Here is a 14342-nt window from a genome sequence, read left to right on the forward strand (position 1 = left end):
AAAAAGAATATTTATTATAATGCAGTTTAAACGTCGCTATCTTCATCAAAATCATCGTCCGCTGCATCGCTGCTGTCATCGGCCTCGCTGCTTTCCTCGTCGTCAGACTCTTCAGCAGAGCTCGACTCGAGAAATTCAGCAAGAGATACCGCTTTGACTTTTTCTTTTAGTTTGGACATAGGAACCTCTCGGTGTACAGTATTTTTGGAGATGGAGGTAGTCTGTGCGGTTGGCTCTACTACCACATCATCTTCTCTATCAGCGGGATCTCCGTTGTTTCCCCAAGGCTCCAAGCTCATATATCCCGTGAGGTTGTGACCAACACTCAAGCTACCCGAATCAAGAGTGAACTTGAATTCTTCCTCGGGTCTTACAAACATAGGTGGAGGCTTTCGGGCCTGAATCATTAAGGTGGCAAGCTCGTGCTCATTATCATTCAACAAAACTTGAAACATGCGTACTTTGTCTTTGATATCGTAGTTGGAATCATAGCGACCCAAGTAGATAGCATGTTCGAAAAACTTGGGCACTCGAGCATCGAATCTGGAGGGCTCCGATAAATACTGTGAATATAGTTTGGCCCCAAGTTGGATAATCTGTAAACGAACTTCAGCAGGTTGCTGGGCCAGTTGTTTGAGCTGTTTGCGTAAGACCTCGGTGGCCAAAGCCGGCTGTTCTCTACAGTACTCACCAACCAACCACAGCGTAGTTGCTAAAGCATCTGGTGGTAAGTCGCTATTATCCAGTGCTTTACCAAGTTGATGTAATGCTGAAGCACGATGTCTCGTTTCTTGATCCTGGCTCTCTTGTTGTAAAACGAACCTCAAAGCCATGAGGGCCTGGGAAACCAATACTGGTCTTTTATCTGAGGCAATCGCTGTTAACAGCCACTTGATGACGGAAGATACCTTTGCGGGAGTCTTTGTAGCACAAGAGGCAAGGCACTGCATAACTGCTGTTAACGAGCGACCGTCTTCCAGTAAGTGCGAATAGTACTGCAGTTCCTGGAAAATAGCACTGAAGTTCGAACTGTTTGTAATATTAGAAATCATCCTCAGTTTGAGCACACGAGTATCGGAGTTATCCAAGGGGCTCAAGTAAAAGTAAGACAAATAGCGCTCGAAACTGTGTGGCCGAGCTGTGACCAACACTTCAAGGTTTTGGAGGGTGAGTTCAGTTTGCTTCAAACAAACTAAAGCCGGAGCGACATTGTATTGGTCAAAATCTTCAGTGCTAGCCAAATAAAAGTACACTGCTGCTGTTTCAACCACAACAGCTGAATTCATGCTGTGAAGGAGAGGCTTTGCACCCTCAAGAAGACGTTTGACGTCAGGGTCTTGCTCAGACATGAAATGACGAGCATATTTCACCATAAAAGGTAGGCTAACAGTTTGGCACCACTCGTCAAATGATACCAGTGAGCTGCAGAGCCGTCGCCAAGGTTTATGCAGATAGTCCAGACGGTTTGGAAAGCTCGTAGCAAGAACAGCAAGAGCCCAGCCAGAAACAGCAGGGTCGTTACTGTCGTTAAGAAGGCCCTCAAGCACACCAAGCAATTCTGGGCCCATTGAGGAGTCTAAAGAATAACAGCGGGCGATCGCCTGACAACAGGCAATTCGAACAATGGGAGAGAGGTCATTGGCGGCCTCTGAAATTGCCATGCCGACAATTGATGAAATGCTTATAACTTTTATTGAGGCAATTGCCCGCAATGCCATCGCCCGGGCCACAGGGCTCTGGTTACTAGCCAAAGTTTTCTGAATACCATTGATGGTCATTAGCGCCAGCTCCGGCTCATAGTCGGAGTATTTCTCCAAATAGGCATATACCATACGGCGAACTGTAAAGTCGCTTGACGTCACATTTTTGACAACCTCCGCAAAAAGCTCACGGGTGTCGGTACCGTTCGCGATCAAGCTGAACAAGGACTGTAACCCCACTCGAACTTCACGTTCCGTACCAGAGTTTAGCATTGCTCGGATCTCGCTGATCTGGAGTGGGCGCATATCTACTAAACGACTAGCTGAGTCCGCTGCGCTGAGCGTAAACTCACGCGCAGTGTCAAACATCGCCGCCATAGACATGGTAACGTAAACCTCCAGATCTGTAAGAGATCTTGCGAACACTAAATGTCAAGTGAGATGAGCTACTATGTGCATAGGATTTTAGCATAGATTAAAATGGATCTTCATAAGGATCTTCTTCGTCGTAATCGTCTTCTTTCTCAAAATGATACACGATTGCTCCGCCCTGAGCACCTCCGTCGCCTACTTCTTGGGCATGCAAGAACGGAAGATCGACCTTTGCGCGCTCTTGTTTTTGTTTGTCGGTGGTTCTGAGGTTGAACGTGGTCAAATTTGCCAGCAGCTTTTCGTCGTCGTTTTCTAGGACCTGCTTGGCAACATACTCGTAGGTGTGGCTTTTTGTGTTTACCCTGAATTTCGCCGTGATCGCTCTGCCTGATTTGCGCCTGTGGGTGACGTTTGCTGTGAATTCTGGGCTGTTGAACCCCCTGAAGGTGTACGGCCCAAAGCAGGGATCCTCGGCCAAGTCCTGCTCCACGCTTTCCTGTGGGACCAATTCAATAATGCTAGTGGCCATATAATTAAGAAGTTGGATGCCTTGCGGGGAATAACTCGGAGGAGACATTGTATCACTGTGGAATACGCCAACGACGGTCGTGTCAGGGCTCATGATCTGGTGCAGAATGGACCCTACATCCTTCAAGAGTCCTAAGTTATCAATAAATACAAGCGAACGGCCTGATACCTGGCTCTTGACGAAATTCACAAGCTGATCAGGGGAAATGGAGGGCTGTTCTGGATGGTGATCCAAGAAAACCTGAACTATTTTCACATTAGCAGGCATGTGATGGTGAAACTCCGGTATCAGAGTCGAAGCAGACTGAGACAGCGAGTCTAGAATTAAAACAAACGGCGAGAAATCGCTAAGCTTTAGAATCCTTTGCAGAATCGTAGCCTTTTGTTCTTTAGTGGGTTGCATGAAAGATGACTTAATACTGAATGCTAGTAGATCTATTAAGACGCTAAGGCTTTACCTTTGAGCCACATCTCGAGCTCGGTTAAATCGTAAAGTTCAGCCTTGAATCCATCACACCTAGCGATAAATACTGCTCCAGGAGAGAGTGGCGATCTCACGAGGACATTGATCTCGGTTTCTGCTGTAATGCGCACATGCGATTCCGGAGGGGTGAAAAGAATATCTGAAACTGTCTCGTCTGCAATTGATCGGGTGCTATCAATTTTGCTGTTGGGTAAAATCATTTCGGCCAGTCTTACCGCTCGAGCTGCAAGTTTTGCTTGGTGCATGTGCGAAAGCAGTGGGCGGAGAATAGAGTATATTCTTGGTTGGTCCGATTTTTTGGTGGATTCTAAAGGCTCAGGAGTACTTTGTTGTTTTTTCAAATTCTCAGAATAGTAATAGCAGAGAATCAGATGCAGTAGTGCACATAAAAGTTGCGCTAGTTGGTCTTTAGGGCCAAGAGCCATTGACTCCTCGACAAAGTCGATCTCCAACCGACCCTCGAATGACTCACATACGATAGTGTCGCTTTCAAGTAACACTCTGTAAGCCCCCAAAGTCCTGGCTTCTTGCTGGAGCAGGAAAAATAGCTCTTCTTCAAACAAGTAGTTACGTGCGGTTTGAAGTTCCGTTTGAGCTTCAGCGCCAATAAACCCGCATCCAACCTCCTCTCCGTCTCCCGAAAAACTTCTGACGCGCACAATCTTTTTTTCTTGGGTGGATTTCGTTTTGAACACCACCGATCCATCAGCTCCTCGGATGAGCTTGCCAGTGCCTGTGCCAAAATATGTGGATCCGGATTCCTCAAAGCCGTATTTTACATTAAGACCTTTCATCTTACCGCGGTTTGTTTTGACAACAACCTCTCCGCCCATTACTGTTTGTAAAAGCTCGTTCCAGAATCGTGCTTCTTTCTCTGCTTCGCCCTGGAGACGGACGGACGAGCCCCGAAGATGCTTGGAAGCATTTTCCAAAGCAATTAGCTTCCAACCAGCTCCTGGCCGGGTCTTGTTGATCGAAGTTTGTTCTTTCTTGATAGTATCACATCCTAGGGTCCCAATAGGCACTTGTCGTTTTAAGGCAGGTGACATCGAAGACGCACCTGACTGGGGCCGTAAGCCTGAAATTAGCAACGAAACAAAATCCAGAGATAACGCACTTTCATTGAGTGCCGATCGCACAGCCGCAATAAGCTTCTGCCGCGGCCCTTCCTCGAGTCCTTCTTCTGCTGGTTTCTCCTCTGTCTCCACTGGACTCTGTATATCTTCAGCCAGCCCTTCTTCCGTCAGGTTGGCAAAAGAGCCCTTCTCCTGTGTGATTCGGCGAATCTGCTCCCCCAAAGGCACTTTCTGGGTCACCTCAGGATCGTCCATTGGCTCGAGCGAAATACGCATGATGACACACACTTCTCGTGATTGTTGACGCACTATTGTAACCGAATCTTTGTTTAGCGATTGTTTTGCACGCTGCCTGGAGCAATAATATAAGCTGGCGCACGACCTCCACGCAAACAGTTGATTGAAACGCAACCACGATTTATTCACAAATGAGGAGGCCCAAGGATATATTCGACGCAGACAGTTCAGAAAGTGACGCATCAAGCAGCGACGAAGAGAATATTGAGGCTCGCCCAGTTTCCTCTGAATCCAAAAGTATTTCTCCGGAGATTGTAGACTTGAGCAGCGAGGAAATCGAGAGTGAGGTCTCAGAGGTCGCTGATGCGGAAAGTTCATCGGACCCCATTGATTTGAAGCGACAACACAGTGACTCGGATCTATGTGTGGTTGGCGAGAAAAAGATTAAGATCGATGAAGTCGTTGATCTTGTTTCGGATGAAGAAAACGAAGCACCGGAAGCACCAAGTCGAACAGTGACCGTTACTTTCGATTGTATTATACCTGACCGTAAAGGGATCACGACAGAATCAATGAGCTCGTCAGAGCCTTTCCGGCGACTGTTTCAGATGTTCCCTTCATCAAGCATATTTCTGTCAAACAGAGTCTCAATTCTTTCGTTTTCGGCCCCTTCCATGATAACGGACGCGCCGACGCTTAGCATCATGGTAATGACCCCACGACAGTACGAAAACGGAGAGTATCTGTCAAGTTTGGCTCACAGTGAGCCTGCTCAGGACATTACACAACTATTTATTGCTATCAACTGCCAAGATGGATCCCGGATCGGCGTCATGTCGGATCCTGCAAAGCCCGTTCAAAAGCTCATTGACTTTGTTCGGACAGAAAAAGGGCTGGCCCCCGACCATGAAGTGGTCCTCACATTCGACGGCGACCCATTAGATCCAGATACGGTTATTGCCGACACAGAGCTCGAAGATGACGACGTTATTGATGCTCATTTCTAATATAAATCGCGTCCCGTAGGGCCAGCTTAATCATAATGCAACTTGTATACTGGCTGTCTATTTTCAGTTTTGCGTTGGCAAACCGGGGCATTCCCCTGTATTTTGCGTCGTTTGAAAAGGTCGGTGATTCACGCATAGAACCAAAGCCCTTGTCTGTTGATCAGGTCGACGAGCAGATAACTAGCTGGCTCGACGGCTGCCATTCAGATGGGTTCATTCTAATTCGGGATTCTGCTCCCTTCGATTCCAACAAGTTCGAAACAATCAACCACATTTCGAAGCAGAGCCTGACTCGCGGGTCGTTTCTGTCGGACTATATGCTGAACCTTAAAGAGCTGGCCGAAGACATCCAGCGGCACTGCTCCGCCCAATGGCTCCATGCAGACTATGAGGCGTTGGTCCCGGTGCCTGCCGTTCAGGACTCGAATCCGCGGGTTATTTATTTGGAATTTGATCACAATGACGATGTCGACAAAGAAAAGATCATCAGATCAGCCGTCCAGGCCATCCCGTCACCCTACGTCACAGTTGTCTACACCAGCACCTACGCCATGGATAGCCCTATTCTGCCCCATGTCGAGCTTAATCCGAAGAGATTAAAGTGGCAAGGTTATCGAAAAAATAAAATGCATCCCGTTGTCGCTCCTCTGTACACGCGGCCTCAATCCGACGTTCCGGTGCCCGAACCGCCTAGTGTCGACATCCCGGACCACGTTTTACTCACAGTTGTCACCGCTTCTTCGGTATTCGTGGTCTTTCTACTCTTCAAAAACGTACTTATGTAGTGCTCTTCTATACCAAAAACCCGGGTGCTTACCAAGTTTTTCTCTCTGTCCCACCAAACCGGTCAAAATAAGGTTCGATTAGAATGGCAAAAGCGGGACCTGTTCGGAATCGTGGTACGCGTTCTAAACCCTATGAGCGTGGACGGCAGGATGGTACCGAGAAGCAACAGGGATGGTCTATTTTTGGACGCATTCGTGATTTTTTTCTCGGGAACAATCCGCAGCCCGAGAATGACGATTCTGATGAGGATATGGACGACGGATACAGTCAATCTATGGGCAGAGTGCCGGCAATCATAGATGAGGAACCCAGTCAATTCGGTCGTCCTGATCAAAGTATCGGTCGGTTCCAATCCGCAAACAATAGCCTGGCCCTGACCCCTCGACGTCAAGGTCAGAGCTTACAGTCTCGGATCATGTCTACGCCGTTAAGGGATCCTCAGATGGTAGCAAAAGCTGTCCCCTCTGCAGAGCCCAGTATTATTTCTAGGCAGGGCACGCCCTTCAACACTGCCTCACCCAACGATGCCCTGCGACAGTTCTTCAAGCAAAAGGGTGACCAGGAGCTCTCCAACATGGAAGTTGTTGGTGTTTTGAGTCTTATTGGCCAAGCAGTGTCGCGAAATGAGAGTATGATTGATTTCAGTACCATCCATCAACCCGATGATCCGAATGCCTCCTACGATATGCCCAGTAATATCTTGTCCGGAGCACGCACATCAACCCCTAACGTGTCAGTACCTGACCAGTACTCGTTTAGATCCTCTCCTTCCACATCTCGCACATGGAACCGGTCACGCCGGGGCCTTTCTTCGGGCCCCAGAATCAGTCGTTCGAAGCCTGCGACTCCTTACTCGAAGCCGGCTCCGTCTCCCCAGGTTCTTTCACCGTCATCGATGTCAAATACAGCCTCTGCCTTGCTGGAAATTCTGGATGAGCCAAATGCATCTAGTTCAGGGCCCCTTAGTCCCAGGAAACGGAAGGACCCCGTCGAAGACTCGTACACCAAATATCGACCCAGCAGGTCCAGCGGACTTCGTAATACTATCCTGGCTTCTAATGCAGAGCCGGTAATTCCTACTGCGGATTTAGGTGTTCCGAAAGTCGCTCCCAAAGCAGTTCCTGATTTATTCAAGCCCCTGGACCCCGAACCTAAAGCTTCACCTTTTCAAATGCGACCGCTCGAGCCTGTATCCGGGCCTGAGACCACGCCTAAGCCCATCACCGACCCCGAACCAAAGCCTCACTTTAATTTTGGTGCTGCTAAACCTGCTTTCACACCTCAGCCTCGCGAGCACGTGGCTGAATCCAAATCGACTCAGGTTCAATTCGCCGACCCCAAGGATGAAGTTATTGATTTGGTCGATGATGAGTCCGCACCAGAGCCTGTTTCAAAACCTTCTACAACTCTGGCAACAAGTGCAGTCTCCACTGACACAATCCCCGATTTTGTTTTCGACCCCATCCCCGAAGAAGGAGAACCTATGGACTTGACGCCTGCTGAGCAGGCACAAGTTCGTGAGCTGGAAACCTCATTTACATTTTAGTCTATAGGATTTATTTTTTCACTAAACATAAACAAGCAGCTTTGATAGCCAAGCCGCGTACAAACTGTGCCGTGCATCTCCACGCATAGGTTACATTTGTTTTAAAGTGGTCAAAACTCGACTCTGTAGCCTTAAAATCTACAACCCTCTGCATCGTAGTTGGCTTTTGAGATCGGACGGTAAAGTAGATTTCAGATTGTAATGCATGTTCTTTCTCGGTCAGACTGTTGAGGGTGTCGCAAGCGCATGCCAGCTCAGTATCGATGAGCACTGCATCAGTGTCAAGGTAACAATCGGCAAAACAATCGGTAAAACTATCGTCACTGGGGCCCCAGATTGAAGAAAGTTTCTCCTCCATGTCCAGACGTGATATCTGGCACTGATGCAGTAGCTTCGACAATGAAACCAAAGCGCGGTCGTGAGCTAATTGCATCTCATCCCGTTCATATTGCTTTTGTGCCAAAACTTCTTCTTGAAATGTAAATAGTGATTTTATAGCATGGACCATGTTGGTGTTGTGATGGTGCTATCTTACAACAATAAATAATTACACAGCTTCGCCAAGTTTCGGAGCGTGGGTTTGTAACCACTCTTCGGCCTCTGTTTCATTCGAACATTGGGTGATGGCCATACTTCTCCAGGCCCTGTCGTAAACGCCGTCTTCGTATACAAACATAGCCTTTTTCGCCATGATCTGGTCTACACAAAAGTAAAACGCGTTCATGAGGAGCAGTTCTTTGACGATAGGTAAGACATCCTTGAAGCTGCGCTGAATGCCCGTGCCGGTGCGGCAGTACTGGTTGGTGCACCAGGACTTGCCACAGCCAGTGGATAATTGCAGAACGTATTTTCGTTCCATGCGAGCCCTGAGCCTGGATCCGTCCGGATCGTTGTCAAGGGAGAACAGCGGGCCAAAACACTTGGAGCACAGCCCCAAAGCATTGCTCTCGTCTTTGACAATGGCCACGCAGTTCTGGTTTTTGCAGGTAACCGGAGTTCCTCTGGATCTGCGCTGAACATCATGTTGCTGCATATGGGCCTCCATGTTGCGCAGCCGCACTGGCCTGCCACAAATATGACAATCGGCAGTGCGGTTTCCACAGTGAGACTCGTGCCCAGTAATACCTAGAACTTTGTCTGCAGCGCTTGCAATTTCCTGTGCAACACTAAGATGGCAAAATCGGCAAAGAATGATGCGTTCGGGGCAGTCTGAAGCCCGGTGATAAGCGACATTGAGAAAAGTGTCTTCAAACCCACAGCTACAGGTGCTCGGTTCATGTTCTTTCAAGTGGGCTTCCTCAAACCCAACACCGTTGGCGGAACAAACTGGACAATGCCAGTGGTCGGAGGGAATTTGGCGGCTAAAAACTTGCCCGCATTCACATTTGATACTGTTCCGCTGGCAGAAAGATGTGTGCAGAATAAACGACTGTTCAGGTACCCATTTGGAACACACGGGACACAATTTTGAGCCTTCTTGCGACTCAACAGCCGGAGCAGCCAAGGTAAGCGTAGCCATGCCGTAGCCGCATACGCTGAAAGAAGGTCCTAGCTTCTTGAGATCTGATGCAGTGAGCTCTCGAGTTCCGGTTATTCTGTACGTGAAAGACTCTCGAGACGTTGCCAGTTCGGGTCCCACGTACAAAACGCCATTAGTGGCCTCGACAAAGAGGTAGTCTGGCGTTTCTTTGGTTAAGGGAACCTCTGAAAGAGCAATAGGCATATCGTACTCGAATCCCGTCAATGTATCAAACTGCTGGTTTCCTCCAACGATTTCGAGGTCCAGATCGGTATCAATAATACATACGGCGTTCTCTGGCTCGAGTTCTTCAACAACCGCTTTATGCAGTTGGCCTAGGTAACTCACCATAAGAGTGTCGCCGACAGTTAATGCTGTACAGTTAGTCGGCAGCCATCTTTCAAGCAAAGGCTTCCAGTCCAGAGCTGTTTCTGTTTTTAGCTTAACGGCTGATCCCTTGGGTAAAGAGGTGTGTTTCAGTTTTACAATGTCTCCAATTGACAGCCCTAGCGCCTGAGCAATGGGCGTTGTAATTGTGATTGTCGATTCAGGCGCAGAAAACTGCCGGACACCCACATGGGTTTTCGTGGTCTGGCTCGTCAAGGCGAAAATCAACGGATATTCCAACTCGGATTCGGAAGATAAAGACTCCAGAATGGACTCCGGCAAATCCACCTTCCAGTTTGTGGCATCCACGACCTCGCCGACTGCTAGTTGAACGTGTGACATAGTGGCAATGGGAAGAACGTCAAAGAATCCCAGAGCTCCCAAATCAAGCCCGGATGATTACTGTAGATTGCACCACCCCCGATGTTTCGCGGGGTTCAGTTTTACGACGGTAATGGCCACCGGCAAGGGGTTCAGGCAGTTCTAGACACAAGTGCCCGAGGCAATGTGTATGTTGTTGACACCTACGCTATGCCGGGGATTCAAAGTGGGGCGGACTTGTTGCGGGCGGTAGCCAAGTCGATGAGTGTTGCTGAATGGTACGGGTACGATGTGGAAACCATTGCCTCCCAAGCATTGTCAATTCCAGCGAATATTCATCTGTTAGTTCTTGTTATTACCCCCCATCATCGGCATCTACTCACCGAGGGGGTGCTGCAGGGACTTAGCCGGGTCCATGAGCGGTCTTTGATGATGGGGACGCAATTATGGACGGCGGTTTTCGAAAATCCAGTGGCTCTGACACGACCATCTTTGTAGCATTCACGGCTTCGGGTTGCGCCAATTTCCTGGTATCAGTAACTTCCCCCACGTGCATATTAGTAACCGATAAACCGCAGTAGCAGGCGCAGTCGTCTTTTTATTCTCTCATATATGATCGAACAGGTTGTTGTGGTGCGACACGCTGAGCGCGAAGACACTGTGAACAAGGAATGGGCAGCTTCTAATGCATTGTCTTACGACACGCCACTGAGTGCGCACGGCTTTGAACAGGCCGAAGCACTGGCCAGCGATCTCAGCGGGAGTTTTCGCTAATGCCACGATAACCATCTACACAAGCCCGTTTTTGCGGTGTGTACAGACGGCAGTGTGTATTGCCCAGAAACTCGGTTGCAAGCTCCGAGTCGCCGTGGTGTTTGGCGAGTGGATGAACCCCGACTACTTTGACCTGAGCGTTCCCCCGGCCGACAATCACACAAGCATTACAGCTAGCTCGTACAATTGGGTGGTCAGGGAGGCTCGTTCAGCTGTGCAGTACCTGGATTTTGCCTACGACACTCGTGCTCTAGGGCTACCGGGGTCCTATGGCGAGACATGGGAGGAGATGCATGCTAGGGCCATCAGGGGCATTGACACTGCAATTGCGTCTGAGCACAACAGTGTTGTCATTGTTGTGACCCACGGCAGTCTCTGCAACAGCATTCTGGGACATCTACGGAGAGTTCCCGAGATGCGGCGAATCAGCCAGGCAAGCTGGGAGGCTGTCAAAGTGACGCACTAGCCGCGTGTTGCCGCGGCCCGTGCTCCCGCAATGCCCAAGCAATCGCGTTCTGTTTAATGTTGTACCTACAATTTCTACACGTTTTGCACCAATCATTAGGGGCCTGACTAACCGATTTTATCAGAATTATCAATCCTATCCTGCAAGATGGAAACCCTCAAATTGTCGGTCACGTGGATGCTGGTCCGGTCCTGGGGAACGAAGTTTTGCCACCGGCGATGGTCGCCAAGGTTTGGTGAGACGGTAGCCTAGACATAACTATGGGGTATAAAATAGACTGTAAACTTGATCTATAGTTAAAGGTGCACATTATTCGTAGAAACCAGCGAAATTCGTCTTTAGCAGGTTGAGCAGATATTTTCGATAATGCGGGGCGGGCCGGGTAACTGACGCACCCAACCCAGGTCCAGAATCTATTCTGCATCCCAGTAATAAAAAACGTCCCAAGTTAACTTCCTCTTAACATCATAGGAACACCATGCTGCGAAACCTCGGATTCCGAACTCTTAGGTCGTCACCCCAGGCTTTGATGCCACTGAGAGCCACTCAGAGATTCTACCATGATAAAGTGCTGGACCACTACAACAACCCGCGGAACGTCGGAAAACTAGACGCCAAGTCCCAGAAAGTCGGAACCGGTCTTGTGGGTGCTCCCGCCTGTGGCGACGTTATGCGTTTGCAGATCGAGGTCGACGACAAGGGCGTCATTAGCGACGTCAAGTTCAAGACTTTTGGCTGCGGCTCCGCTATCGCCTCGTCGTCATATATGACCGAGCTGGTTCGTGGAATGAGCCTGGAGGAGGCCGGCAAAATCAAGAACACAACTATTGCCAAGGAGCTTTCTCTGCCTCCCGTCAAGCTCCACTGCTCTATGCTTGCTGAAGACGCCATCAAGTCTGCCATCAAGGACTACAGATCCAAGAACCCTACGTTGGGCCCCGATGCTGCTAAAGGTGCCGGTGCTGCTGCCACTGCCGCTTAAATAAGTGGTGACCCTATTATTTTCCCCCTACCCCAAGAGCACCTGGTGCACTTTAGAACACGGTTATTTTATGTCCATAGATTCCATGAATAGCAATGCTGCATTTACTTTTCGCACCGGGCACAACCTCATTTTGCTGCTCTGTCAGGGTCGCGCTTTCTTCTTTGTCATGCAGCCCTCGATCATCAAAGTGTCCCGGCCGTACTTGGCTAGCGGACAAATAGAATTGCTGCAGCATCAGACGGGCATGGCTGGTCCAGAGGGCAACCAAAAGAAGATGCAAGGGTTCCGTCTTGCTCGAGGGATCTGCCGCCAGCTGCATTTCCCTATAAACACGTTCGCTACCGCCATGGTTCTATTCCATCGCACTACGCTTTTCAACCCCACTAAAGACCTGAGTTTGGTAGTGCTGGTTTGCTCGTGTATCTTGTTAGCGACGAAAATCGAAGACACGCCGAAAAAGTGCCGAGATATTGTAGCCTCAGCCTTCAAATATCGAAACCACGCTGCCTCGACCAAGGAAATCGATGACCTGCGACTAACCGTGCTCAATTTCGAGCAGAGAGTGCTGCAGACCGACGTTTTCGACTTTCGGTTTTCTCAGGCCCATCAATATGTTATCAAAATCGCCCACACTCTCAAGCTGGCCAAAAAAACTGCCTCAATGGCATGGACCATCGCTACTGATATGTACGCCTGCGAAGTCGCCCTCAAACGTCCAGCGCACACGACTGCGTTCGCCTGTATCGTGCTTGCTGCAAAGCTGCTGGACGAAAAGATCTTCCCGCTGAACAGTGCGACCTACAAATCCAGCCGAACCGCCGTCAACGAGTGCCTGAGTGATCTGTTGAAATTCTACAAAGCAAACTACCACGAAACACTCTTGAGCGCACTGGAGATAGACGCCAGGCTATTTGATAAAATCTACGAGCCCATTCGACGTGAACAGGAATCGCAAACCACCTCGTTCCCGCAACAGAGCTACTTTGGCCTGGCAATCCGAGACTGGTCAGTTTCGGAAACTGGAACAGCCCGCTATATTCTCAACTGGGGGATCAAAAACGTTGGTGACGAGCTCATCAGCTAATTTCTCGCTTCATATATTTATATCGCTCGCCACGCATGGGGTCCAACTCGATCAACCGATCAATGAGTTCTGGCTGGTGCTGCCCGATCTTCTTGGTCAGAATCCATAATGTATATATGCATAATACCGAGTCCGGCTCTTCCTCTGCAAGTTCCTTGATTTGCTCGATTTCGTTGTGGATAACTTTGGCCTGCTCGGCTTTGAACTGGTCGTTCGTCAACAGCCATCGGTAGTACGTCCACGCCGACTGGTCCTCGGGGTCCATAAATACGGCCGACCTGGAGTACTCTAGCTCGGCCTGAAGCTGTTTTTCTTTCGATTCAGCAGCCACTTTGTCTAAAAGCTGTGATCGATTGAACCATGCGCTGAAATTGCTAAAGTTCGCATTGATTTTCGACGTCGTGTACTTGAGCTCTTCCTCCGCCATGCTTTGGCCCTTGATTTCCTCAATTGTCTTGACTACCTCACGCCGATACCGCCATCCGTGAAAGTTGCGGCCATCATACTCGAGCATTTTCGTCACTAGTCCCAGCTCGCGGTCCCATGGCGCCTCTGATCCAAGCTGCTTGAGAACCCATCTTCTGTGGTTCCACAGCCAATAGACTTTGGGATAACGAACCATAAGCTGCTCAATCAACCGCAAATCTTTTTGCAACAATGCGTTGTCGTTCAATTCGGTCAGTAGCTCCCTGCGGTAGTTCCACACGGTATAGTGTTCCGGGTTGAGCTCCAAAAGGTCAGTGGTCAGCTCCAAACTGGCTGCTGCAGGCGCAGAATTGGCACGTGCAGCAAACACCCGAGACTGCAAATCCAAGTATTTGCGGTTCTCAACCGCATCTTTCTTCCGCTTGGCCTCTTGCTGCTCTGCAGTCGTTCGCACTTTACGAACACTGTGCATGATTACACCACAAGGTCCGCCAGGCGAATCGTAGTTATTTACCACAACTATGCAAGTGCTCAATTTAAATGGATCTGTTGATACTGTTACTGAGTTTTTTGAAGTTTGTTTGAATAGCATTTTATTTCAGAGGCAATTGTACCCGGCGGAGTTTTTCCAGTGTGTTATGAAA

General features: G+C 49.1%; 13 protein-coding genes across 13 annotated transcripts; 7 read left to right on the plus strand and 6 right to left on the minus strand.

Moving 5' to 3' along the window:
• Positions 1–26: 26 nt before the first annotated feature.
• Positions 27–2084, minus strand: B9G98_02434 (AP-3 complex subunit beta; the record flags this gene model as incomplete). The annotated part of the gene is made up of 1 exon (XM_024808991.1): positions 27–2084. The coding sequence occupies one exon, from the start codon at positions 2082–2084 to the stop codon at positions 27–29; it is 2058 nt and encodes a 685-aa protein (XP_024664759.1).
• Positions 2085–2175: 91 nt separating this feature from the next.
• Positions 2176–3003, minus strand: B9G98_02435 (Elongator complex protein 5; the record flags this gene model as incomplete). Its single annotated transcript, XM_024808992.1, has 1 exon — positions 2176–3003. The coding sequence occupies one exon, from the start codon at positions 3001–3003 to the stop codon at positions 2176–2178; it is 828 nt and encodes a 275-aa protein (XP_024664760.1).
• A 35-nt stretch (positions 3004–3038) lies between these two features.
• On the minus strand, positions 3039–4436 carry B9G98_02436 (Mediator of RNA polymerase II transcription subunit 17; the record flags this gene model as incomplete). Its single annotated transcript, XM_024808993.1, has 1 exon — positions 3039–4436. One exon carries the CDS (start codon positions 4434–4436, stop codon positions 3039–3041), a length of 1398 nt encoding a protein of 465 aa, XP_024664761.1.
• Positions 4437–4588: 152 nt separating this feature from the next.
• B9G98_02437 (hypothetical protein) lies at positions 4589–5404 on the plus strand (the record flags this gene model as incomplete). The annotated part of the gene is made up of 1 exon (XM_024808994.1): positions 4589–5404. The coding sequence occupies one exon, from the start codon at positions 4589–4591 to the stop codon at positions 5402–5404; it is 816 nt and encodes a 271-aa protein (XP_024664762.1).
• A 35-nt stretch (positions 5405–5439) lies between these two features.
• B9G98_02438 (hypothetical protein) lies at positions 5440–6189 on the plus strand (the record flags this gene model as incomplete). The annotated part of the gene is made up of 1 exon (XM_024808995.1): positions 5440–6189. The coding sequence occupies one exon, from the start codon at positions 5440–5442 to the stop codon at positions 6187–6189; it is 750 nt and encodes a 249-aa protein (XP_024664763.1).
• An 83-nt stretch (positions 6190–6272) lies between these two features.
• Positions 6273–7736, plus strand: B9G98_02439 (hypothetical protein; the record flags this gene model as incomplete). Its single annotated transcript, XM_024808996.1, has 1 exon — positions 6273–7736. The coding sequence occupies one exon, from the start codon at positions 6273–6275 to the stop codon at positions 7734–7736; it is 1464 nt and encodes a 487-aa protein (XP_024664764.1).
• Positions 7737–7746: 10 nt separating this feature from the next.
• On the minus strand, positions 7747–8244 carry B9G98_02440 (hypothetical protein; the record flags this gene model as incomplete). The annotated part of the gene is made up of 1 exon (XM_024808997.1): positions 7747–8244. One exon carries the CDS (start codon positions 8242–8244, stop codon positions 7747–7749), a length of 498 nt encoding a protein of 165 aa, XP_024664765.1.
• Positions 8245–8283: 39 nt separating this feature from the next.
• On the minus strand, positions 8284–9984 carry B9G98_02441 (Ubiquitin fusion degradation protein 1; the record flags this gene model as incomplete). Its single annotated transcript, XM_024808998.1, has 1 exon — positions 8284–9984. The coding sequence occupies one exon, from the start codon at positions 9982–9984 to the stop codon at positions 8284–8286; it is 1701 nt and encodes a 566-aa protein (XP_024664766.1).
• An 81-nt stretch (positions 9985–10065) lies between these two features.
• B9G98_02442 (hypothetical protein) lies at positions 10066–10461 on the plus strand (the record flags this gene model as incomplete). The annotated part of the gene is made up of 1 exon (XM_024808999.1): positions 10066–10461. The coding sequence occupies one exon, from the start codon at positions 10066–10068 to the stop codon at positions 10459–10461; it is 396 nt and encodes a 131-aa protein (XP_024664767.1).
• A 114-nt stretch (positions 10462–10575) lies between these two features.
• On the plus strand, positions 10576–11203 carry B9G98_02443 (hypothetical protein; the record flags this gene model as incomplete). Its single annotated transcript, XM_024809000.1, has 2 exons — positions 10576–10726; positions 10791–11203. 2 exons carry the CDS (start codon positions 10576–10578, stop codon positions 11201–11203), a joined length of 564 nt encoding a protein of 187 aa, XP_024664768.1.
• Positions 11204–11681: 478 nt separating this feature from the next.
• Positions 11682–12185, plus strand: B9G98_02444 (Iron sulfur cluster assembly protein 1, mitochondrial; the record flags this gene model as incomplete). Its single annotated transcript, XM_024809001.1, has 1 exon — positions 11682–12185. The coding sequence occupies one exon, from the start codon at positions 11682–11684 to the stop codon at positions 12183–12185; it is 504 nt and encodes a 167-aa protein (XP_024664769.1).
• A 169-nt stretch (positions 12186–12354) lies between these two features.
• On the plus strand, positions 12355–13272 carry B9G98_02445 (CTD kinase subunit beta; the record flags this gene model as incomplete). Its single annotated transcript, XM_024809002.1, has 1 exon — positions 12355–13272. The coding sequence occupies one exon, from the start codon at positions 12355–12357 to the stop codon at positions 13270–13272; it is 918 nt and encodes a 305-aa protein (XP_024664770.1).
• B9G98_02446 (Geranylgeranyl transferase type-2 subunit alpha) lies at positions 13265–14290 on the minus strand (the record flags this gene model as incomplete). Its single annotated transcript, XM_024809003.1, has 1 exon — positions 13265–14290. One exon carries the CDS (start codon positions 14288–14290, stop codon positions 13265–13267), a length of 1026 nt encoding a protein of 341 aa, XP_024664771.1.
• Positions 14291–14342: the final 52 nt, after the last annotated feature.

Source organism: Wickerhamiella sorbophila (genome assembly GCF_002251995.1).
Source record: "Wickerhamiella sorbophila strain DS02 chromosome Unknown contig3, whole genome shotgun sequence".
Lineage (NCBI taxonomy): Eukaryota > Fungi > Ascomycota > Dipodascomycetes > Dipodascales > Trichomonascaceae > Wickerhamiella > Wickerhamiella sorbophila.